General features: G+C 42.0%; 3 protein-coding genes across 4 annotated transcripts in view; 2 read left to right on the top strand and 1 right to left on the bottom strand.

Annotated features, from left to right (window-relative positions):
* phip (PHIP subunit of CUL4-Ring ligase complex) overlaps nucleotides 1-4,052 on the top strand; it is a 42,127-nt gene extending 38,075 nt beyond the window's left edge. Inside the window, exon 40 of the mRNA XM_085383365.1 lies at nucleotides 17-4,052. Coding sequence (XP_085239491.1) covers nucleotides 17-723 — 707 coding nt within the window. The 3' untranslated portion in view covers nucleotides 724-4,052. The remainder of the gene's footprint in view (nucleotides 1-16) is intronic.
* A 983-nt stretch (nucleotides 4,053-5,035) lies between these two features.
* Nucleotides 5,036-8,716, top strand: LOC146651815 (uncharacterized). 2 transcript variants are annotated; one of them, XM_085382787.1, is made up of 7 exons: nucleotides 5,036-5,259; nucleotides 5,523-5,667; nucleotides 5,873-5,962; nucleotides 6,166-6,260; nucleotides 7,978-8,138; nucleotides 8,223-8,339; nucleotides 8,416-8,716. In XM_085382787.1, exons 2-7 carry the CDS (start codon nucleotides 5,543-5,545, stop codon nucleotides 8,536-8,538), a joined length of 711 nt encoding a protein of 236 aa, XP_085238913.1. In that variant the 5' UTR covers nucleotides 5,036-5,259; nucleotides 5,523-5,542; the 3' UTR covers nucleotides 8,539-8,716. The 2 variants fall into 2 exon arrangements, with proteins under 2 accessions (XP_085238913.1, XP_085238912.1); XM_085382786.1 differs by having other exon boundaries at nucleotides 5,039-5,258; nucleotides 5,526-5,667.
* A 52-nt stretch (nucleotides 8,717-8,768) lies between these two features.
* Nucleotides 8,769-12,005, bottom strand: irak1bp1 (interleukin-1 receptor-associated kinase 1 binding protein 1). Its single transcript, XM_085382785.1, has 4 exons — nucleotides 11,598-12,005; nucleotides 9,527-9,608; nucleotides 9,313-9,443; nucleotides 8,769-9,226 (listed from the first exon to the last, which is right to left on the bottom strand). Exons 1-4 carry the CDS (start codon nucleotides 11,867-11,869, stop codon nucleotides 8,968-8,970), a joined length of 744 nt encoding a protein of 247 aa, XP_085238911.1. The 5' UTR covers nucleotides 11,870-12,005; the 3' UTR covers nucleotides 8,769-8,967.
* Between the last annotated feature and the right edge of the window lie 12,388 nt (nucleotides 12,006-24,393).

The raw sequence follows: 24,393 nt of genomic DNA, 5'->3' as shown, positions 1-24,393 counted from the left end.
TTCTTTTCCATCTCAGGCTCTCCTGGCAGCACTTCATCTCATAGCACAGTCCACCTGAATGGCCACGGTAGTCATGTGACCCTAGGTGTGGGAAGAAGGGGGAGGAAGTCGAGAACAGAGCCGCCAGTGAGTCCACCAGAGGTCTCAACCCCGGCCAGCCCTTCAAGACCGCGAGGTCGCCCACCTGGCAAGAAGAGAGGCAGGAAGAGCAAGCAGGAGGCGGAGGACACAAGACAGAGCGGCAGCCGCAGGAGCTTCACCCCTGACGACGAGGTCGACCCGTCTACAGGCGACGAAGGCGGCATGTCTTCTGCACAGGAAGTGTTGTCGGACTCTGGCATGGCGTCGACGCCGAGACGGCGTGGCCGGCCCCGAGTGGTGAGAATCGAGGAACCTGCTCCTCCTCCTGAGTCACCGGAGCCCTCGCCACTGAGGAGGAGCAGCAGAAGGGCCAACGAAGAGGGCACGCCTCCGCTCCAGACCCAACGACCCAGCCGGAAAGAACCTCCTAAGGAGGAGGAGGAGGAGGCAGGCGACGAGGCAGGAGGGTCCATGCGCACACGTAACCAAGGTCGACGGTCAGCCTGGTACATGGAGGAGGACTCCGAGGAGGAGCAAAGGCAGCTGCTGTTTGAGGACTCATCAATAACCTTTGGCACCTCCTCAAAAGGGCGTGTCCGCAAACTGACAGAGAAAGCCAAAGCCAACCTGATTGGCTGGTAACGGAGGAGCCACGCAGGCTGGGACATGTTCGCTCGTGCGTTGGAGGACTGGGAGGGCGGAGTGGAGGAAGTCACGCTTAGCGGTGTATGCATTTGTGTGCGTATGTGTGCGTACATCCATGGAGTCGCTGGTTCAGCTGCTGCTATTTGAAGCTGAGGAGAGCAAAGAGTTACCAGCCCACTCCTTGTCGCTGCCCCTCCCCTTCCACCTTCCTCTCTTGCCCAGTAAGCACATCTGTACGACATCCGATGGCATGTTCGCGTGTTCCAGCTCCTCCTACATTATTGATCCATGTTGGATCCCGCAGGAGCGCGAATCACAGAGCCTCATGTCGACGGTGTTGTGACTCCTCTCTTGTGAACCACTCTGTCTCCTTCTGACCTTGTACACAGTTTGGTGTCAGATTGGGTAAAGTTGTTGGTAGTTGGAGACTTTTAGTACTTGAAAAAAAAATCACGAGGAGGCCAGATGTATCTTATCTAACTTTTACTATTTTTGAGGACTTTTCAAGCGTCTCCGCCGGACAGATGGAAGATGCCCACGGAGCTGAACGCGGTAATGGACGACGGGACCGCTGGCCTAACAACGTCCTTTTCCCGCTTCCCCCTCTCTCCCTCCCTTCCTCATTGTTCCCAGTCTTTTTTTATACAACCTGCTCTCTGCTTTTTCTAAGATTTGTACGTGATCACTGCTCTCTGTTTTGGAAGTCTTACACGTTGGCTGACCTATCTGTCTGCGCTAAAATACCAAATGGTGTACCTTTTCGGAGGTACTGTAGATCTGTAGGTTTTGTTTACTATTGATGTGTGTGGGTGTTTTTTCTTTTCCTTTCTTTTCTCTTTGCATGTTATTAGAAAGAGGAAGCAACTTTTTTTTCCTTTTCCTGATGCTGTTTTTACTGTGGCGAGGAGGAGAAAAAGGATGCATGGGTGAAAAGGGTCATTTATGTCTCTCTAGTTCATGTTTCAAAGCGTCCTCAACATTAGCAATACCTTGTGCCTTTATGTCTTTTGTATGGGTGCGTGCGTGCATGTAGGTGTATGCGTGCTTGGCTTCTGCCCTGCAAAGTACATGTGCCTGTTTGTGTACGAACTTAGTTGTGACTATGCGGGTAATTGAAGGAATGTGTGTATGTTTTTTCGTTTGTTTGTTTTTTTAATAACACAACTGAGCGTGTCATTTCAGCGTGCAAACAGTGGCATACAGTTTGATCGTTGTGAAAACCTCTCAAAGAAATGTATTTATAGCAGCTGAAAAGAAATTTACTGTTGTTGTAAGCATACCATTACTCATGTCGATATATTATCCTATAACCAACCTATTGTCAGTTTATACCTAAGGTACAGAGGGGTGGAGCTTCGGGTGACTAGCTTTGAGATGCACTTACCAGAGACCGGTTATCAATGCAGTCTTAGGGAGTAACCATGTGTATTTTAAAATCTTTAAACATATAAAGTTTTAAAGTGTCGATATGTTTCCACGGTGACTCCAAACTTGTACGCACACACATAGACACACGCAAATCTGTCTCGCATGTTCTAGCACTTTCTCACGCCTGCTGCAAACAGGAAGGAGACGGATCAAACTGGGATCGGACTGAATTTGAACTGAAAGCAAACCGGAGAAAGAGACAAGTCTTACCTTCATCTTTCTGATTGTGTGCCTTTGCTACTCTGGCATATTGAATCCTTGGTTTCTCCTCTTTGGGGCCTTTATTTTTTTAGTGTTTGTTATCGTTTCGGATCTCCCGGTCCCGCTCGTCACTGGGTTCAGAGAAACTGGACTTCGGGGAGCGGACTAGACCTGACAGGCTCGTGAGGAAAATAATGAAAAGACCGAAACATTAACATTTTGACAGGGGACAAACATATTATGTCACTCTTTGTACACACAGGTGAGAGTTTATAAAGATGGGTTTTGTTTTTTTTGTGGGGTTTTTCTGTTTTGTTTGGGGTTTTTTCCCCACAGCACGGAGTGAGTGAATGCCAGAATCCATGAGTTTCCACTCGTGTTGCAGGACTGACTGGACGGAACTGGATGGTAGCATCAATATACACCTGGTTCTTTTCATAGGTCTCGTCACATATTACTAAACGTATATCTCATCTGTTCATCTTTATTGTCAATGTCTTTTTGTTGTTGTTATGGATTTGTCAATGCCAAATTCTGTCTTTGGGCACTGAAGTTGTAGAACATGGCTTTTGAATGTGTTTTATTTTCTAAAGAGATTTTATTGTCTCCATGGTGAGTGTGTTGAGCTGTTTTACATATGACGCGTTGGCTGTTTTCTGTTTGTGTCCCTGCCATAAAGGACGATATACCAGTGGCCGCATATGTGAAGATGGGTTTTTTATCCTCTGCCACACCTATTTCAGATGTTCTGGTGGTTCATAATTGCTTTGTTTATGCTGTGTTTGTGAAGAGTTTCATTCAAAAATTGCCTAAAAACACTGACACTATCCTCCACAAATGACATGAAAATGAATTTTATTCTTGAGGTTTCAAGGTTATATTTGCCTATGATAATATTTATGTTGTGGAGAAACTTTATTGTAATAATTCATGGCTTTAATTAAAAAAAAAAACACTCTAAAAACTCTTCAGAAACACAAAGATTTAAAGATTTTTTTATCATGTGATGAAAGCAGAGATGGGCTTGCTTTGACCCAGGATTTTCAAATTTGAGGTATGACTTTATTTTTAAAGGGGACCTTTTACTCCGACGTCCATGTCCATGTATTCTGTTGTAATGGACTCCATTACAATAGTTCTGCCTAATTCACAGTTCAGAATTATCCTTTTTACCCTCTACTGGACCTTGGTGTAGTTCTAGTTGATCCAGTGTCTTAAACAAGCTCTCCCTCTGCTGTTATGCCAGCTTTCCTTTTATTGTGTGGCTCCCGCAAACAAACAATCTGTGGGCGGAGCTTCTGTGCTCAAATGACCGTATAAGGAGGTGTCGGCTTTCGCTGACATCATACAGAGCCAAGAAATGAAAAAAACGTTTGGAAACAAAGTGTTTAGACGAACCCTGAGCTTCTGGCTCAGATGGGCCACCATAACATATCCTGATGTCATTAATTGAATCGGCACCATTATAACAATATATAAATATATCAGAAAATAAGAAGTTTAATAGATCCCCTTTAATGTGTTTACATGAGCCAGCTGAAAAATAAACAGTCCTCCAGAACTACATGGGACTGTGAGATATCGGTTACACGGCCATATTAAATTAGGAACTACTGGTGTGCTACATAGCCATTTAATCCCCATGCAATAAGGTGATGGGTAAGGATACTGTATATTTTTTCCATCTATTTTTTTTTCTTCACTGAAATACAGTCAAAGTGGGAATGCAGTGGGTATCAGATGTGGTTATTTCTGCTGTGACACCCTATTCATCAGATCATCACACTACCTGTACTCATCACGGGTCAAAGTAGATGCGCTGATATAGCGTAGCTGGTCATATTACCTTAACCGTGGCAGATCAATGTGTGCAACCTAATCATTTTAAAGGGGCCTTAAAAAGAACTCACTGGTGTATAAGCAAGACTTTGGGTGTTAAGCCATTCAAACAGACATCACACACATCTGTATCCAGCTCTTTATACGGTGGAGGTATATATGCCGTTAGGTTTTCAGATTCTAATGTAAGGTGGTGGTGTTACTGGTTCAGAGCAGCACCTCTGCCTTGACGCTACATTTCAGAGCTCATGTAAACATTCACACTGGCCTGTGTTAATGTGTGGCAGAGCTGTGCTGTTTTGGCATCACAGTCTTTGGTTAATGGTCACTGAGTGTGTGTGTGTGTGTGTGTGTGTGAGAGAGAGAGAGAGAGAAGGGACTTCATGTTAGCCACCAGGAAGAATTTTGGGTATGTTTTCAGAAGAGGAGGAGAAGGGGTATTTTTCATGTGAATTGATGAGGTCGTCTTTGTTAGTTTGGATACTTTTTTTTTTTTAAATATAAATATATATATAAAGGAATTAATGCAAAAAAAAATAAGCATAAGGCTAGAATGTATGTGTAGGGGAGTACTGCTGTCCTGTTAGTTCATACCAATATTTTAAGTGAATAAAAAGTTGTGTTTCCATATTCACTTTTAATGCTTGTTGCTTCTTTGTTGTATAAAGATAAAATAATAATAATGATAATGAAAAAACACTGACGCTCGAGCTGCAGGTGGGAAATGAGGTGCAGAAGAATGAACAACACTCCCACCTAGCGTTGGAAACGGTAAGTGCACAAAAATCACTTCCCACACCTCCGGCTCTTCCTGACGTGGCGAGCCGCTAAAGGTCCTTGGGTACTCCGTGGGCTGCGGCTATTGGTTAGAATACCTGTTTGGCAATTTTTCCAAAAATGTAAATACACAGGTGGCTGGAGGCGACATGGGCCGGAGTGTGGTTTATGTAAATAAAACAGAAGTGAAACCGCGCCGCTGTGTTCTGGTTTCCACGCGCAGCAGACTCACTCAAACGCAATGTTCGACACGCAATCAGAGGGAAGACTTTAGAGCTTAACAAGAGGTAAGTGTCACAATTAGAATTAGTAAAGAGCTTTCGCGGTTACCTGGTTTGACCTACCTGCGGGGTCACGTGTCCTTTAAAGTTTTACCTGCCACAACTTTATATAAATCTAACAGCCGCCATAAACATATGTTTGAGCTGATAGTTGCCTACGCTCAACAAACTTAAACCTCATATATATATATGTTAACTAAAATAAATATAGAACTATCGCCTAGGTTAATTTTGGCGCTCACTTTCGTGCATGTACTTTTGGTTTCCGGGCAGGTGCCAGCTGTGCGGTCATGCCTGTGCTCAGGGCCTCTGCGGTGCTGCAGATCGCGCTGCTGCTCTCCGCCGTGCCCGCGCAGTACTTCATCTCCAGGTGGAGCGGCTCCTCGGCGGCGCAGCGCTACCATGCGACCACGCGGTGAGATCAGTGCGCCAAAAACCAGCTTTTATTTACCGCATCGAAGTTTGCAAAAAGGGGAAAAACGCCTTAAGTTGGCTGGATGTGAATGACCCAGGATAACCTTTTATGTGAACTATTAGATAAAGTGGGCCTTACCAGACTAAGGACTGTTGTGGCCGTTTTCTTTCTGTTTTACTAATAAAAAGAACATTTTTGGTTTCAGATTGCTTCGAATATGGAGAGAATGGAGAAAATCATACATGAATGTCACTGCATGGTCAGACTGGACAAGCCAGCAGATGTCCAAAGCCATGTGAGTGTTTGAGATGAATGGCATTCAAATGAGGACTGAATTTAACCTGAATCATCGCTCGCTCACTCGGGATCTGAGGCTACAGTTATTTGCATAATCTTGTTTCATATTCAAATCCCACACACCTCAAAAGTGATTTCTGGTGTTTTTATGGAAACACATGAGTTGTATTTAGAGACTGGTGATGTGTTTGTTTCCTGAAGGTCTCTGGTCGGATTGGGACAGGAAGATCAAGTGGGACAAGGGCCACCTCCCGTGGAGACCATGCTTTTTGACAATGACCTGGGATTCTTTGGAGGTTTGTGTCTATAGCTCTGCTATACTGAAGCATTTTTAACCAGCCACATGTGATACAGTCTGTCCATATCCTCATTCTCATAGGTTAATGTGAAATTTCACCTTCCCCATCGAGTGCAATTAATTACCAAAAACTAATGGATGTTTAATTCTAATTTTACATGTCCTCCTGAACTATTGCACTTTGAAAAGCACTACATTTATAGTAATGTGCAAAAGTCTTGAACCATCCCTGATATCTTTATATTTTGCAAGGAAAATAGGAAATAGATGCAGTGAAACACACATGGAAATACAGTATATGAGGACAAGAGTTTGTATGATCCTAAAAAGCTTGAAAATCAATATTTTATTCTTCAACACACAGCCTGAACTCTTTTAGCCAAGCTTTCTTGTTATTTCTTTAAGTAGTCTTCAGGAATAGTTCTCCAGGCTTCTTGAAGGACATTCAAAGCTCTTCTTTGGATGTTGGCTGCCCTTTTGTTCTATTCTCTGTCAAGATGATCCCACAGTAATGTTGAGGTTCAGGCTCTGGGGAGGCCGATCCATGACTGATGGTGTTCCACGGTTTTTCTATCCCGGTGTGCTTTTACTGCATTGGCTGTGTGTTTGGGGTCATTCTGATGAATTAAAGCTGTTGCCAGTCACACATTTTCCAGATGCTACTCTATGGTGGATCAAAATATAATGATGATGATGGTACATTGCTCTGTTTGTAAGTCCATTAGTAAGACAAGATCCCCAACATCACTGTATGAAATGCAGCCCCAAACCATGGCATTCGATGGATCAGCTGAAGATGCAGCTCTCAGGCCCAGTGTCAGGTTTTTGCAGCATTTTCCTCCGTTTCTTGACTTTGGATTGCTGTAGGTATTTTTTTAAGGCCTGTCGTTTCTTTTGCCCTAAGAATCACTCCACACCATGTTGGGATATAACAGGTTTTTAGCTAAGCACTTTGGCAATCACCTTATTAGTATTTGTTTTTCTGACAACTTTTACTTCCAAAAATCCGTACTTTTTATTCCTTACATTTGGTTCAACAGTATCGTTTATAGCATTTATGCTCAGGATTTAAAGTCGGAGTGTGCTTGTATCCGTATGTTGTGTTTGCGGTACTTCAGCATCTAGACAGCTCTACAGATGGGAGGAAGCATGAATGGGAGTGATGTTTTTTTTAAGTGGCAGGCAATTTCAAATTCAACGTTTCTATCAGCTCGACAAACATCAGCAAACACACAAACTGTTTGTGTGCAGTTTGTCTCACGATGTGTTGCTATCTATGGGTCCAGCTTCTGTATTTGCAAGGAGAGAAAAAAAGAATGAAGTATAGCAGAGAATTTGCATTTAAGACTATGATGCTTAGATTCATTCACTGAATTCCAACTTTATACCAACTGTCTAATGCAAAGATACTATAAACAGTGTAGGGAATGTATATCGGCCAGGATAGCTGTGAAACATCTGCTGACATCTTGATGAATTCACTTGTGTAAATCCACAAAGAGCAGCAGTTTAGCTGATCACAGCCTGTGCACTCAGAAAACCTACCGAGGTCATATTAGAAATTATCATGGGATTTTAGTTTTATTGCCTGGCAAGAGCAGAGCTTTCTAGAAAGACACAGAAGGAAATCTGATCGTGGTTTTTCATTAAAAACAGATCTTATTCATGCATGTCATGTCAGTTCTGTAATCTCTTCTCTGTCTTTGTCACATCAGCATCCAAGACGGCGCGCAGCCCTCGTCCCCCGTATGTGTTTCTGCGGGTCGGAGAGGTGGTGTTGGAGACAAAAGGCCACATGGTTGGAGTAGTGGTGAGCTGGGACCCAGAACTGCGAGCTCCTCCAGAATGGGTTGACAGAATGTACTCCGGCTCTGATGTCAGTAGCCTCCTTCACTTCCTCTGATCATTTATTGGTAATATATCATTTAAGTGTTAGTAACGGAAGCGTGTGTTCATATAGGACACAAGAGCAGAAAAGACACCTCATTACAAGGTGATCTTTGGAGGACCTGGACCCTCCTCTGTCATAGTTGCATACTTGCCCCAGACACAGCTGGAGCGCATCACAGGGATGAGGGTAAGTCCTGAAAATCACAGCGCATACAATCATATATATTAAAATAGGTCTTGGGCTTACTGTTGGATGTTTCCAGCCGGACATTCCCACCCTGGAGAACTACTTCACGCACTTTAATGGGAAACGCTTTGTTATGCAGCCCTGGCTCAGAGAGCTCTTCCCCGAAGACGAGGAGGATGATGAGGGCGAGGACTTTTGACTCTGGAGTATGAAAGCCTTAGCCAACAGACAGTTTCATCCTTTGGCTTCTGTGGTTTTCTTCAGCCTGGTTCTTCTTTTTGTTTGTCTACTGGAGTCCAACGAGTGGACACAAAATGCCGTCTTTAAGAGTCATCGACCCGCTCAAGTAAAAATAGGAGTTAAGAGTGACCATCGAACCCTTTCTTTAACGGAGCTGAAGATAAATGATCAAAGATGAAGAAATGTAATTACGCTTCTGAATTACTACATTTATTTCTCTGAAGTTTACAAATACAAAATAATTTAAAGTGTCTACCAAATATGTAAAAAAACAACGTTGACAGACTGAGATTCTTTAAATTGCTTTTAAAGTCAAAATAAAATTATTTTTTTATTTCAAGAAAGTGTTGGCTGAATTAAAACTACTTTTTTTTAAGCATTATATCTCTCATCTCATTTTCCTGCTCGTGTCTCTGAGGCTGAAGGAGACGGACACCTGCGAGGAAGCAGTGACTGCAGGTAAGCTGGGAAAGTGAGAAGGGGCTGCAGACCCCTGCCCCCCACCACCGTTGTCCTCGTTGTTCCTCCACTCTTTGGTTTCGTCCTCTCTAACCAGCAAAGGGGGTCCCAGACTTTGTCCCAGGAGCTGACTGACTTTGCTGGCCTTCAGCTGAGCATTCTCGACTGCAGACACACACGCACGCAGCCTGCAGCACACACGGGCTAGTTACGGTCACACCATTTAATGAAAATAATAAAGAGGTACGATTGTGTTGTTTTGTTTTTTTCATACCTCATTTGACTCAGGCATTCAGCACTGTGGTAGAACTCTGGTGTCCCCACAAAAACGCTCTTGTCTAGCTTTTCCAGCAGGATGCTACATATTCGCTCCATCTTCTCAAAGTCTGAGAAAGTCACTATGACCTATAAGATATATTACAGCACGGTCACATGCTGCTCAACACGTCTGTGCTGCACGTTCATCGGTGTTTGTCCAAATACTCGACCTCTGCATCCATCCGATACATGTCTGCGTCTCGGTGGAGAAACCTCCTTACTGAAGTGTCTTCTTCTCTGATGTCATGTTGTCTAAGCAGAATGGATTAAAAATAAACACATGGTCACAAAATTACTGTGTACTTTGAAAAATTAGCTACTGTCCCTTAAAAGAAATATAAACAAAACAAAACTGTATCAACTTAAAACACTGCTTTACTGGACACCAATTGCTTTGGAAGCATATTTAATGTGCCACTTCTGCAAATTTGAAGTAATTGTGCAGTTTACGTTTTTACAAGCACTGAAATCCAAGTTAGTTTGCCAAAATCACTGACTTCAAATTAGAGCTGGGCGATATGAGATTTTTTCATATCACGATATGTTTTTTTCATTTCAGGCGATAACGATATCTATCACGATATAAGCCAAATAACTATATTTGTAAGATTTAAATGTGCCGTTGCTCACAAGTAAAATGTGAAATAATCAGCAGCTTGTTTTTATTTAAATATTTATTTCCCATAATAAGTTCAACAGGGTAGATGTACTTAAGGAACATGAGACTTTTTCAGATAAATAAAGGCAAATATTGCAAACTACACAAAAGGCAGCCGCTAAAGCGTTTAAGTTTCAAAATAGAACAAACGAAACAGACTAAATTGTCAATTCCACTTAGAAACAAAATATTAATTCTAAAAATAAATCTTAGTTTGTTTTACAGAAGAACAGACAAAACTGACTAACCTTTGTCAATATCAAATAAACTGAGAACTAAAAGGAAATTCTCAATCTCTCCTTGTTGTATAGCTTAGCTTTTCAAACAGTTTTAACAGTTACTTTAGTCTGACAAAAGCCGAATGACGAATTAGCGCTTCCAGTCAGAGACTGAGGCTACGTCCACACGTACACGGGTATTTTTGAAAACGGAGATTTTCCGTTTTCGTTTTAAAAAATAATCCCGTCCACACATAAAGGCAGAAATGAAGGAAAACGCTGCTATGAACATGCCAAAGCAGCAGGTGGCGCTAGATTCCTAACCGTGCAGAAATATTGGCCAATCAGAAGTCTAGAAGCCTCGGTGGGAAAAAGTAAACAAAGCTGGGGCATAGAAGCAGAACAGAGTCGTATGTGTGGAGGGACAGTAACTGTGTGTATATGTAAGCATTTAAACACTGCAGAGAGTAGAATTAACAGTAACAGTATTGTAGAAATTCATTTCACCGAAACAATAACGTGGCGCACAGTGTGACTTGCTTTCGGCACATTTACAGTGCACGCTACTCTGTTTTTGTCAGACTTGAAATAGCCGAAATACCTTCACACTACGGAACTTCTATGGCTCTTCCGTTCGACAATCTCTCCGGCATTGGAACCATCATCTGTTTTCTCTTCGGTCACGCTCGGTTGATTTTTCTAGTCGGCACACTCATTTCCTCCATTACGCGCTGGCTCCATTACCCGCTGGCTGTTTCCCAAACAAACACACGTGCGGCTTGGCACTTGTGCTGTACGTAACAAGTCACGCGACGTGACGCTGCGGCTGTGATTGGTTCGGCTCTGCGCTGCTTAATTTGGATTGGCTGACCTTTTTTTTTTTTTTTTTTTTTAAGAGGACAAGAGCGGCGAGGTCTATCGCGATAGCTTAATTTCTCTATCGAGTAAAAGTTATATCGCGATACATATCGTTATCGTTCTATCGCCCAGCTCTACTTCAAATATACAAGGATGGAGGGTAGCAGGGGTTTAGTCTGTGATGGCCACCCTCAGGTTCCGCCCCTGCATGCAGCTGTAACAGCAGTAGGACCAATAAATACACAAATAAGTACGGTTATTTCTCATCCTCTTAAGGGGTTATTTTAAAATTCGAAATGAAACTCTTCTAGTTGTATTCTCGTTTTTAAATATACCAGTAATAAACTTTTCATCGCTTCTTCCATTGCTGGTAATCCTAAACGAGTTGGCTGTATCTACGGACGCACTTCTCTCGCTGCTGCCTCTTTAACCGGTAATAGCATAATGCTAACAGTAGCTAGCTAACTTTACAGTTTGCTCCTGCTTCGCTCCAACTTCTTTTCTCACCTGAGAGCCTGTAAAATGTATCCAAGTCGCCGTGAAACGCTGTGGGTTGCTTCGCTGACGGACTCCTTGCTGTTGCCCACGCTGACCCGCACCGATGCTCGGTCTGCCTGGCAGCGAACCTCCGCTGTCCCTGTCACCTGGACCTCCCGTAGACACTTACCGGGACTCTGCCGACTAACCGCTCTTACTTCCAGCCCCTGCTCTTTTTCGTTACCGGAGAGCTCCCGCCCGGCCGGTACTATCGCCGCGAAGACGCGACTCTGACTTTCCATGATGGAGGGTTAAGCACAAACGACAGCCGTTGTGCTTCCCGCAATAGCCGCAATGGTCTTTGGGATTTGTAGGCTACCTGTTCTAGTGCGGCGAGAGCTTAATCCAGCCCATTTGTACGTGGAGAGAAGGTAGTTGTCAACGGATTAAAAAGAATGTAAGATGATGTCAAATGCACATGTCAGGGAAATAAAAGGCTTCCCTACCAGGGGCAGATGTAGTTATTAAGCCACCTAATTTAGTTATTAGGTGGCTTAAACTACACAGGTTAAAGGTAAGTATAGTTACCTGTATTGCATTCGATCATTTGCACTTTTATAATAATAATAATAATAATAATAATAATAATAATAATAATAATAATAATAATAATAATAATAATAATAATAATAATTATTATTATTATTGTTTTTGTTGTTGTTAGCCCTTCAAAGAGCTGTTTGAGGCTGAAGAGTTGGATTTTGTTTTAAACTTAGTATTAGCTTCAGGTGTTTGGCATCTAGGTGGGATTGTTAAACCTATAAATAAAAGGCTTGAGAATGCATTGATGTCGACAATGGATAAAAATCAACAATCAAGCTCCGTATGTATAAGGCAGCAGTAATTTACAGTGGTAACGGAAACTTTTGGCCAAACTCAACACTACAATTACACCTACATTTACACTCCATATGTAGATGGCCAGGCCATGGTAAGAAACACTATCTCCTTTAATAACAATAAAGTGCTAATTTATTTAAACCTGCAATGATATGCTTTCAGTTCTTGTTAACACACTTTTGTTTGTTCTTCTAATTAAGCTAGCGGATAAATCAGGCCTCTTGATATATCTGCAGGAAAAAAAAAACTGCAAACCATAAATAGCTCAATTTTGCTTTGTGGCACAGTCTTATTTTTATTTTTAAATAAAAACATTTGAATTGCACTGCTCTAATATTATTGTGTTTACACCTTGGTTTAGCACTGCTAGCTGATAAGACAAAAAGTTAGCCAATTAGCTTGTTTGAAAAGAGCACTGCTATTAGTGAAACAAATGCTCTCCAATTCTGGATACAACATCTTAAGTAATTTAAGGCTTTTTAAAAAATATTAATTTAATCAATTTCAATGTCTTAATACTTAATTTTTTTTTTACTTTAATTCTAAGCTACTAGCTGCCATTGGTCAAAGCACAAAAAAACTTTACAAAAACTGCAGCGGGTAGGCTGACAGTCATTTTCCTCACAAAATTCATGTTCTTATGTGTGTTTTAGCTATTTGTAACAGTTTTGAAAAGCAAAATTAAATAATTAGTCAATAAAATATTAACCAACTAAGGTAAATGTTAAATAGATTGGGATAAAATAAAATAGCCTTTTATTGATCTTGTACATATATAACAAAACTGTGCATGCTCCACACCAGATGTGCCAGACAAGAGGAGTATATACAACAAGATGAATTTAAACAAATTAGAGGGCATGCGAAGTTTTCCTTTAGGTGTATCATAGCCTAATAAAGTACAGTTTATTACTTGACAGCCTATTTTACATGATATCTGCTATGCCGCTTCCACATTTTTGTTTTTTTAACTGAAGGTATCAGTAATGGAAATGTTCTGTTCTGTTTGGTCAGCAGGGGCCAGCAGAGTACCGATAATCAGACAGAAAAAAATGCATCAAATGGTCATGCTTTTTTAACGCACTATACACGGTTTTCCGATCTAAAAAAAAATTTTTTTTTGTTTGAACCCTTGTGTGGTGTTCGTATTTTTGTTACTCAGCCAGTGTTCATGGGTCTGGTGGACCCGCTAGAGTTTTGGCTTTCCAAATTAACACTATCAAACAATTTTATGTTAAATTACTCAACAGATGTTTACTTCATCCCAATTACAAGACATATGAACAGCAAACATGGTTAATTTTTTCCCTTTACCTTTGTTAGATCACATTTATGAATTAATGTGCTTCTCGTTTTTCTTTTTTATAAAATGTTATAAATAAATCAGTTATAATCAAGTGGAGTGAGTGGAAAGACACAGCACATTTACACGTGAAAAAATAATTAATTGTTTAATTTTTCTTTTGAAAAAAACTGAACACGGGTCTCACAGACCCGAACACCATACAAGGGTTAAAGAAATAGCATCCTAGTTTTTTTTTTTTTTTTTTTTTTTGCTGATGTAAAACTATCATTTCAAACTGAATTGCTTCTATTAGATGAATGAAGAGGCCAATAAAAAGAGTAAAAAAAGTATTAATAATTGTTTTCTGGCAGTATTAAATAAGGAACTGGATATGTACAACACTTATTTTTCTCGTATTTATTTATATTTTTTCAAAGGAGTATTTCATGATATGTGAAAGGACTTTTTAATAAACCAAATAAAAGTATAAATATGAAAAGAAAATTAGTCATTAAAAAATTCACTGTTGATCTAGTTTATCTGTAATTAATTATGTGTCTTCGTTTTCCTCAGAATAGCATGCATTAGGTAAATAACAGGAATCACTCCTCTGCTAAAAGAGAACCTGTTGTACGTCAGTGTGTGGTATTTAAATCTGTCACTGAACTTCATAGGCCCGGTGCTAAGTATATATACTGCATGTGCATATCTTTTTGTATGTCCAGGACATTTGGGAGCAGTAGAGATTTGATCCAATACTGGATGCTGGTTTCTTTATACAACCATGTTTGTTTGGCTTCCCCGGAGTATTAAACTGTGAAATGAGCTTTATAATCACAACCTAAAAATACAAGGCCATATTTGTTGATATTGTCTCCAGTTTCACCGGTCCCCCAGTATGCTCTCTGAAACCCTACATCTTTTGCGAAGCTCCAGCCAAGAAAGATGCAACACCATATAATAGCCTATTTTCAGAGAAGAGGGAAAAGGAGAAGATTCTTACTGCTAAATCTCCATGGAAGTCTGGAGCATTTTCTTTCAGTGGCCTGCAGACTATCAGGCTGTTTTCGCCTAGCGCCCAGTTATCTGTTGCTCTAATCGCCTAAAAAATGCACGCTTTCCCGTCTCCCTTTCACCTCTCCGCCTCCCAGATGAGAAAGATGGCTCCCTCAAAGTGAATTTAAATGCTTAGAGCAGCAGAGCTGGGTGCTGTGATGTTGTGGGAAATGAAAATGGTGGTAAATTATTTGTTAAGTTGGCAATCACCATAACAACAGCAGTCCGTTTTACTATTTAAAACATTAATTCTTCTTTCCCCACAATGTTTATACAACTACCATCAGTTTAAGACTTGATGATGCCTGCCATGAAGTTAAGTTGTAAAAGGTTTATGTAAATACAGAGCTGGGTAAACTCAATTGGGAAGGTTTTGTCCTCTACTGTGCCCTTTTTTGCTGGGTGAAAAAGGGGCTGGGGTCCTTGGATGGAGACTGTGGCCACTTTGGGTAAAGGATTTGACTGTAATAGTGTCTGAATCTGTTGATGTGTGCCTCCTTTTCTCTTGCTCTCTCTTAGATGAAGTAATAAAGTTAGCTGTGCTGGAGTCCCTCCATGTCTCTCCATAGACCACAATCAAGGCCCGTGCAGTTTTATTGCAGTTTTATTTTCATATTGTCCAAGAAATCTCCAGACTCCCTTCTGTGCCCGTTGCCATAAATCGTATATTTTGACTGTATTTCTTCCACTCTGCGTTTTTTATTTATGGGTGAAGGCGATAAAACATGCAGCTTGCACTCTGTGTGTCCACAGCTGTCATCTGTCTAGAACTTTATTGTGAAAGTGGGGAGAAAAAAAAAGTAAAGTTTCACTTTTTATTTCCCTGCACAAATCTCTCTCCCTGTTAAAAACAGATGCTGATAGAATGAGAAAACACAATAAATGGAGATTTTTCAATGTTTACGTTTCCAGACTCTTCCGATGAACACTTTTATTGGTTATAAAAGCAGCAGTATTCAGCTCTGTTTAACAATAGGTTCAGGTGGTGATCATTGTTTTGTCAGCAGGAGGTACTCTGTACCCGCAGGCCCAACTGTTAAAATGAGATGGACTTGTTTCAATGTTTCACTGTCATTATAACTGGGATTGAAACATTTCTAAATCATCATCTCTACGTTGTTGTGCGACAGGAAGGGCAGAGAGAAAAACAAGCGGCAAAAAGGATGGTGAAGTCTTAGCTACACGTGCTTGTCCAAGAGTGTGAGTAAGTAAACATTTCCATGTGGAACATTTTCATTCTCAGAAAACAAAGTGGTCTCATGTAATATGATATTTTTAGTACGATGCTATAAGACTTACATACGACCACGAAGATCTAGAAGATGAATTTGTTTCTCTAGTACTCATCTAACAATGTAAAATGCAAACGAGTTGCTTTTATGGAACTATTTAGTACTGACAATATTCTATAAATCCTTCAGTCAAACCTGAAAAGCAGTAGGTGGTTCTTTACCTTTCCAAACATCTGCATAAGGCCTCAGTCACACAGGCCGAGAGATCAAGGAAGAAACTACTGGCAACTGTAGAAGTCAACTAAGAGGTTTTTAGTGCAGCACCGTTCAGCTCTTTGTGACTGGTTTTATGCTACTGACTGCCAGGAATCTCCAGCAGCTGCTCGCCAAGCGGATGTGGAGTACGCACTTTTCCCTAGCGACCAGTGGTTGCCAGGGGGTCACTGACTTGTCTCTAGGCTTGTGTGAATTGGACTTGAGCAGCTGATTTCACAGACATCCAGCAACTCCTGCAACCACTTGCCCACCAGTTGTGGAATATACATTTTCCCCCAGTGGTTGCCAGATGTTCACTGACCGATCTCTAGGCCTGTGTGTTGCAGTATTTGCAGTATCTAATAATAAAAGCAAATATTAGATAATGTTAGATAGGCCTATTCTCAGCAGATATTTTTGACCCGGCAGAGGTGTTAGAAAACAAATTCATAGCCATTACACTTGCAAAGCCTCGGCTAATATTATTTAAACACCTGGCCTTTTCCTGCTGGGATAAGTCAAGATCGTGGTATTTTAAGAGTTAATAGAATTAGGAACGTGATTAAAATTTTTTTTTCCGATTAGCTATGGAGGGATGCCCATAGGTCCTGAGAGCTGAGCAAGGAGTCAGGTTCACTGCCGAGTTCTCTGCATGTCAGTATATTATCAGAGGTATTTTCTCATGCTGTCACTCAGCCCCACAGCGTCCATCTCTGTAAACAGCTCATAGTCAAATAAACAGTTCTGTTCACAAGCCTTCCCCACTCTCATCGCTGAGCGAGCCTTCAGTAGAGATTTGGAGACGCGATAGCAGGGAAAGCACACGTGTAATTTATTGTTTAATGCTGATAACGCAATCTGCATGCTTACCCACTGGGAAGACTGAGGCAGTTAAAATTCATATTTTGTAGTGACATCCAGTTTTTCTCTGACAAATCGACATATAAAACAATTAGCAGAGGTGGCATTGCTGTCGTTATTGTTTGCTAACGTAGACGGTTTTCCCACAATGGTTTAAATTGCTCATGTTTTAATGAGCAGTATTTCTCTTAACATTTACATTTCCTGCTTATTTCCGTTTGTGGTCTGTCTTTTTTTGGCTCACTGATGAGAGGTTTCCATGTTAGGCCCATGTAGGCTTTCTCTCTCACACACACACACACACACTGAACCTGTTGTAAAGACCTCATAAAGACTCAACATCTGTTTATTGCAATGCATACCAGGAGATTGTGCAGCACAAACACCCACCCTGATAAATACCCACTGACTTACACACACACACACACACACACACACACACACACACACACACACACACACACACACACACACACACACACACACACACACACACACACCGGTTGGCGATTTAATTACTGCATGCAGGCACAGGTACAGGTGCCGCACAGAGCAGGGGCCCTAATGATGATAATGATGTGCGTAAATGAGAATTTTAAGATACCTGATATACCAGTATGAAGCTACAATATGTGTCCATCAGCAGGTGAACAGCTGTGCGATTATTTAACATGTTGTGCTTCATTAGTTGGCTAATTAACAGCTGCTTTGTTAACATTGACCAAACCATAGCATTTGTGCCTGGATGTTATTACGGTGTTGTGGATCTAAATCTTACGGCAGGTTTTTAGCTCGCTGTCTTAGTTCATACATTGCTTGCATTTTATGTGAATTTATTTATTGTTACCATTTCTCCCTTTTTCTCTGCATTTTGTCTTCTGCTGCAGATCTGTGTGTTTTTAAGGCCTAGTTGGGTTTCAGGGCTCCATTAAAAGTTCAAAGGCAGCGTTTACTACTGTAACTGGAGCTAGTCTGCACTGAGGCTTTTCGCTAATGAGTACACAGCGTACACACAAATGGACACATAGCAGCAACACATGTTCCCCTCATGCAGGCTGCAGCGATATTGGCTATTGTATAGTCCGTCATTATTAGAGTAATTATGTCTGTTAGGGTTCCAAAAGATCTATCTGACTTAACAGCCCTTTCAGCACTATGATCCCCTGTTCCTCCCCTCTCTTCCACACTATAGATCAGGCTCGTTTTTTTTGGGTTTTTTTACAGATAAAAGTGGAAAGCCTGATCTCAGAATTCTTGCTAAATGATGCACTCAAATAACCAGAGCTCTGCTCCTCGGGAGCTTTTTTCTAATTATCAACTCTTTGTTTCTAAAGCTCAGTGAATGTGTCATTAATGTTTGCGTTCAAACAGGGTATTGACTCATACGCTTCTACTGAGAAAAATGAATCCAAAGAAAAAAGTTACGATCAGTGAAATCATCTTAGGTCATGTGCTCTGAGGAGATGGTTTTTAGCCTTTGTCCGCTCAAACTTTGCACCCTGTGACTTTTCTTGCTAGGTTCTTTTATACCTTTAAATTTTTGCTTCCTCGGTTACGACTTTGTTTTATGTTTTGATGGCACTCAGTTCTTGCGGTGATGTTTCTTTACATGATGCACTGTATGCTCGAGATCTGGCACGATATACAAACCTGCCCGATTTAATCATCAGGCTTGTGTAGTTTGGATTTAAAGGGAACACGCTCCCACAGTGCATAAACCAGTGAAATCGTTAATAGTTTTACTGCGCCACTTTCCGCAAACATTTTATAACAAATTAGAATTTAATAATGTTTGTTGAGCCTTTGGAGGTTTGCGGTTTTGACCTTCCTCTCTGCTGTGTCCTCGGATGTCTGACATTCCTGAGTAAACACTAAAACAAACAAGTCAAACAGCAAAGCCTGGGATCAGACGGACAGCACTGACATATTTCTTAAATGCCGATGTGTTTCTACGTGTGTTGGGACAAATCAGTTAGGGTTATTTAATTTCATGCTTCATTTTTAATTTTTATTGAGCTTGGGGTTAACTCTTACAAAAGAAAATAGGTTTCTTATTATTTTTTAGTAGGTTTGGGAGTTTTTAGTAGATATGATTGTCATTTAAAAAAAAAAATTTGCTCTTGTAACTTCAGATTTTTAGTACTTTTGAATTGATCCTTGCAACAACAACAAAAAGCGGCATTAGTAATGTTAGATTTTTCAGAGGACAACGATTACAACATATTTGTCCAGTGACTTAACCAGAACCCTAACTATTGATTTACAGTTTGTAGAACATGCGTTTAAGATTGCGTTCACAGTAAGTTTGTGAATTCGATGGGTCTAGGCGAGTGTGTTTGGTAAAGGAGTCGAAGCCTGCAGACTAACGTGACAGAGTAATGGGGCGGTGGGGTTTGGAAACTAAAAACGACAAACGTTTATTATTACCCCGTTTGTAGCGGACTTGCCTTCAGGGGACACTCTGCAGCAGTGACCCTTGGCCCCAGCTTCTCCGCTCCCGCCACGCCTCCCCCCCCCCTTCGTTCTCCCGTCTCGCATTTGCGGCCCAAAACGTTGAAAGAGAATAAAAGAATACAGCGGAACAATATCTGAGGTCATCGGCGCTGAGGCCGCCATTCCTGGAACAGTGGAGGTTTCTGAGGCAATATTCTTTTATTCTTTTATTATGGCAGAGAATGAGAGACGAGTGAAAAACATACTTCACAGCTTTTCTCATCCAAGAACAAATCCAGAGCGATAAAAGTGGACGCTCTTCCAGAGTTTTACAGCTTACCACTCTCTCCTTGACTTTCTTCTTTATCCCCCCCCCCCCCCCCCCCCCCCCCCCCAACACACACACACTTTTTTCCTTTCCCTCTATCCTCTATCGTTCCTCCTGACTCTTGGGAACGACTGGAATCTGCTACCCGTTGGCACTGCGAATAATAAACACCCCTCCACACTGCCTTCCTGAACCTTGGGACAGGAAACCCCACGCATACGCACCTGCGTGGACTGCCATGACAACAAGCACCATCTGTCCCTGTACCAGTGTCAGAAAGAACCTGTTCTAAGGGGAGAAACACGCACACACACACACACACACACACACACACACACACACACACACACACACACACACACACACACACACACACACACAGACGAAAAGTGGACCTGGGTCAGGGGTTAAAAAACCCCCTTTCCTGTCCAGACAGAAGTGGCCTCCTCTCAAGCCCACTCGGCTTCTTTCTTCCATGTTTTCTCCTTCTACCCTTTCGTTCATTCTTTCTTTCTCTGAATGTCTTGAGTCATTTTCTTTTCATTTTAAATGCGATTGATGATGTGTTTGTGACGGCTGCCTCGCCTTAGCTGCCTCAGCAGCTCATCCCACTGATTATTAAGCAACCGCTTTTTCTTACAGGTGCTCTTTACTGCAGACCAAAGACTGATTTAATAATAAGCAATGTAAGGTAATCTCTCAAGAGTTACCATGCTTTTTTTCCCACACTACTCTCAAGAGCTTTATTAAAAGGGCATGATCTTATGTTACACAGATTCGAAAAGGCTCTGGCGAAAGCTTCTTATTAGCCGCTATTGAAACCAGCTCCTCAAAAATAATTTTGGGCTGTGTATTAAATCAGCATTTACATTAAAAAAACACAACTCTTTAAGTCTTTTTGAGGTCTTTTCACAGCAGACGGAGATGAATATATCTAGATACGGTTTCATGCATTTGAACTGCTTAAGGCATACGTAATTCACCCTCTGCTGTTTAAGCAGCTTCAGAAGTGGACACATCCCTCGGCAAACCGAGACTAACCGAGCACGCCTTAGTGTGTTTTTCAAGTATCCAGAATATATTTGTCTACTATTTTGCCTGTGTCTGCTTCGGAGCGAGCCTCTGTGGTGCAGGGCTGGTCTGGTAATAGCCTGTGTGCTGTGCTGAGATTAATGTGAAGACTTATTGATGTAATGATGGAGCCATGAAAGAGCACTCTGGGCCGTGGTTTGGGCCCAACACATGAGCCTAATGGACTCGGTGTGTATGTTTGTGTGTGTGCGTTTCATCTGTGTGTGTGTGTGTGTGTGTGTGTGTGTGTGTGTGTGTGTGTGTGTGTGTGTGTGTGTGTGTGTGTGTGTGTGTGTGTGTGTGTGTGTGGGGTTTGGACAGAAACAGATGAAATTAATTGGGAGGTTGAGCATTCATAAGAAGCAATCTGAGAAATAGTAAAGTCTATATTTCGGTGTGACTGCGCAGCTCATAGAGAGTACCTGATTTTAGGGTGCCTTAGATGTTTGTGTGTATTTCAAGCTGTTTGACCTTCCTGTTTCTCGTTGCACATACATGCTTCTGTGCGCCTCTGTGTCATTTCTGCATGTATGCGCTTTGCAGCGTGGTTCTCAGCAGAGTAGCCCCTGCTGACACTGTAGGTCAGCATGGTTGGAGGCAACGTAGAGGGAGGCTGAGTAAATACGACCCATATTAAAGAGGTACCTTCACAGAGTTGTGCTCTGTGGTGTGTGTATATGTGTGTGCATCTGTGCACATTTTCCGGTGAGGCGCAGCAGGTGCTGACAGGGCCCCCTTCATCTCTCCACTCCCCCCGTAAACCCCGTCTCTTTTTTTTTGTGTATTATATGTGTTTGTATGCCAGCAGGCTCGATCTGCTCAGTGTGGGTCTGATGTGATGAAGTGATTGACAGGCGAACAGTCACAGGGGTGATTGTGAGCAGTTGTGGGAAGAGAAGGACCTTACAGCCTCACAGCTTTCCACCCTGAGGGGAAGCGAGAGAGGCAGCGATACGGAGAGAGAAAGGGAAGAGACAGTCTAAACAGATTAATCCGGCACACAGAGATGGAGACTCCATGACTAAATGAGCATGAAACGGTTGCAAAACAAATGATGTGCTGCATGGTTGGCTCTCACAGGAACCTGTTGGATGGCTGAACAGAAACAGGCAAGATAAAAACTGAACTCACTACTGGTAAAAGGCAGTCTTGGTTCTTCCTAATCACCCTGCCCGTTTCCCTGATCTCATGGGTGGGAAACCCTGGGGACCACAGAGGTTTATGGGAAATGGCTCATGCTCAGCGAGTGATGTAATATATATAGGAGACAGACCAAATTCTCTCTGGCTGATACAGTGAAGGGAGGACAAATACAAGTTGCAGGATCTAAAAAACACTCCTTAATTAAACTGGACTGTCTTTCAGGTCCTTTTCCCCCTTAAGTGTCACTGTTAGGTCACGCTCAAAGAGCAACCGCCATATTTCAAAAACATGTCACAGAAGAGTAAAATAATTTGGCTTGATTCATTCGGCTGAGTAAGTTGGATTTCATGTCATCTGTTTTCTGTTTCTTCCACTTACCCCGGGCTCTGCAGCTTCTCCTTCATTCCCACTGTGAATGAAAATCAGCTAAAATAAATTATTCTGTAATTTAAATCTGTTTTGCATGACTGCCACACGACCTCTTTGTGTGCCGCAGACACTTCCAAGGTGGCAGAAGTAAACCAGGCGTGGGCTCACAGGCCTTGGAGGATGCATTCATACAGGTAAGTGAGTAAAATAGGTTTTTCCCATTTTGCTGTGTTTATGTATGTGTATAGCAGAGACAACCACAGCGTCCCTGCCAGCACGGCACAGGCGAGAGCAGGCCTGCAGCCATCTGGGTTTAGTGGTGTCTTTAAATGCAGAGGTGTAAATCTACTGCCCATGTGCTGGAGGGGACGTCCGTTACTCTCTGGCCCACAGACCCACTCGCAGATCAATAAAGTTAACTCAAAACATTCACACTCTGCCATCTGAAATCAACCATTTAATGAGTTGCTGTTCCTGTAAAAGTGGAAGAGGCCCCTTCAGATTTATTAGAATAGAGAAAGAGTAGAATTCCAGAGAGGAGGAGGAAGAAAGACGAAGAAGAGGAAAGAGGAGGAAGAAAGCAGGCAGGACTTCAGGGTTTTTGTTTAGAGCCTTTTCTAAACATTTAAGAGCCACAGAGTGTATCTCTATGGAGCATGCAAATAAACAACAAAAATGGCTTCCTAATCGACCTTTTATGAGGGTGCATAGTTAAGTAGAGGTGATTGGATGCTTTTTACAGGATCATGGAAAGTTTCCAGACTATAAAGCAATGTCAGTAATGTAATTTCACTTAAAACAGCAATCCAAATGTGGGTCTGCTTTCAGAAAGAAAAAATTGCCAGCAGCAAAATGGCTCTTCAGCACGTTTCAGCAAATGACCATAAACGTCTCGCAAACAAAACCAAATGCAGAGTAAAAGAGCGAAGCATGACTTCCCTCTGTTTCCGCAGGCCTCCAGAATAACTCATACTACTGATGATGTGTGAAAGAAGTTCTGGCAAACTGTTAATACATTTACAAAGACCTTGAGACATGGTCCTTCCTGCTCGTATCAGTTGAATAAGAGGGAAGAATGGAAGATACTCCTGATGAACTTTCTATTACGTTTGAGGGATTCATTTCAAGTTGGTGTTATTGAGCCGAACTTTATGGACGAGATAAGAGAGTTTGAAACATACCGAGGGAGCTTCAGCTTCTGCTGCTTGAGTTAATCCATAAACAATCTTTACAGAGTTTGAATTTTTGGCTACCTTTTACCAAAAGCTCTGCCCCCGGGTTTTCCAATACCCCCGCTATATCCGTACCCTGGACGTGCCCCATAAATGCATGCAAACACTGGTGTCCACCTGAAAATCATCTGTTGATTGGTTTATGCTGATGGAGTGCATATAAGCGTTCCATTTACTCTCTGCTTTCCCCAATCTCTCACCCTCGACTGCTAGCCAGCCATCCCCTCGGGGCCACACAGGAAGAAGAAGAAGGACAAATGAAATTGTCCTTTTTACGTCGGTGTCTTACTTTGGGGGCTTACATTACCACATCACGAGGTAAATCCCTTTAGCAGCTGGCAGACAGAGCCAAGTTTCATGAGATTGTGTTACCTGCACTCTGCTTTATGGTGGCTGCAAAGAAAATCCTACATGTTAACAAGTGCACATGGAAAGAATTAGACTGCCGACTCCATGCTGGGTGCCGGGTCTCATCAGGTGTGACAATATGGGGCTAAATCTGAAATGCTTGAGGACGCACGGAGCGACAAGTGCTGACAATTAAGACGCAGGTCAAGAAGCCGTGCTGTTTCGGGGCAGCGTGTGACGCACAGAGCCGTTTACCTGTATGTGAAGACAAGTCGAGTTTGCTGTGAAAGATTATTTGGAGAGTCTGCAACAC

The sequence above is a fragment of the Rhamphochromis longiceps genome, linkage group LG15 (genome assembly GCF_057381845.1).
Source record: "Rhamphochromis longiceps isolate RC_006_pf linkage group LG15, R_longiceps_female_GT1.1, whole genome shotgun sequence".
Taxonomy (NCBI): Eukaryota; Metazoa; Chordata; class Actinopteri; order Cichliformes; family Cichlidae; genus Rhamphochromis; species Rhamphochromis longiceps.
This window is presented reverse-complemented; position numbering and strand designations above follow the sequence as displayed.

What these genes read in the sequence shown, in the direction of transcription:
- LOC146651815 (XM_085382787.1), top strand. Translation starts at nt 5,543, where the DNA reads ATGCCTGTGCTCAGGGCCTCTGCGGTGCTGCAGATCGCGCTGCTGCTC. An exon ending in TGACCTGGGATTCTTTGGAG is followed by an intron (nt 6,261 to 7,977) that starts GTTTGTGTCTAT and finishes TTGTCACATCAG; the next exon opens with CATCCAAGACGGCGCGCAGC. An exon ending in GAATGTACTCCGGCTCTGAT is followed by an intron (nt 8,139 to 8,222) that starts GTCAGTAGCCTC and finishes GTGTTCATATAG; the next exon opens with GACACAAGAGCAGAAAAGAC.
- irak1bp1 (XM_085382785.1), bottom strand. Translation starts at nt 11,869, where the DNA reads ATGGAAAGTCAGAGTCGCGTCTTCGCGGCGATAGTACCGGCCGGGCGG. An exon ending in TGTATCGGATGGATGCAGAG is followed by an intron (nt 9,444 to 9,526) that starts GTCGAGTATTTG and finishes TATATCTTATAG; the next exon opens with GTCATAGTGACTTTCTCAGA. An exon ending in GAATGCCTGAGTCAAATGAG is followed by an intron (nt 9,227 to 9,312) that starts GTATGAAAAAAA and finishes TGTGTGCTGCAG; the next exon opens with GCTGCGTGCGTGTGTGTCTG.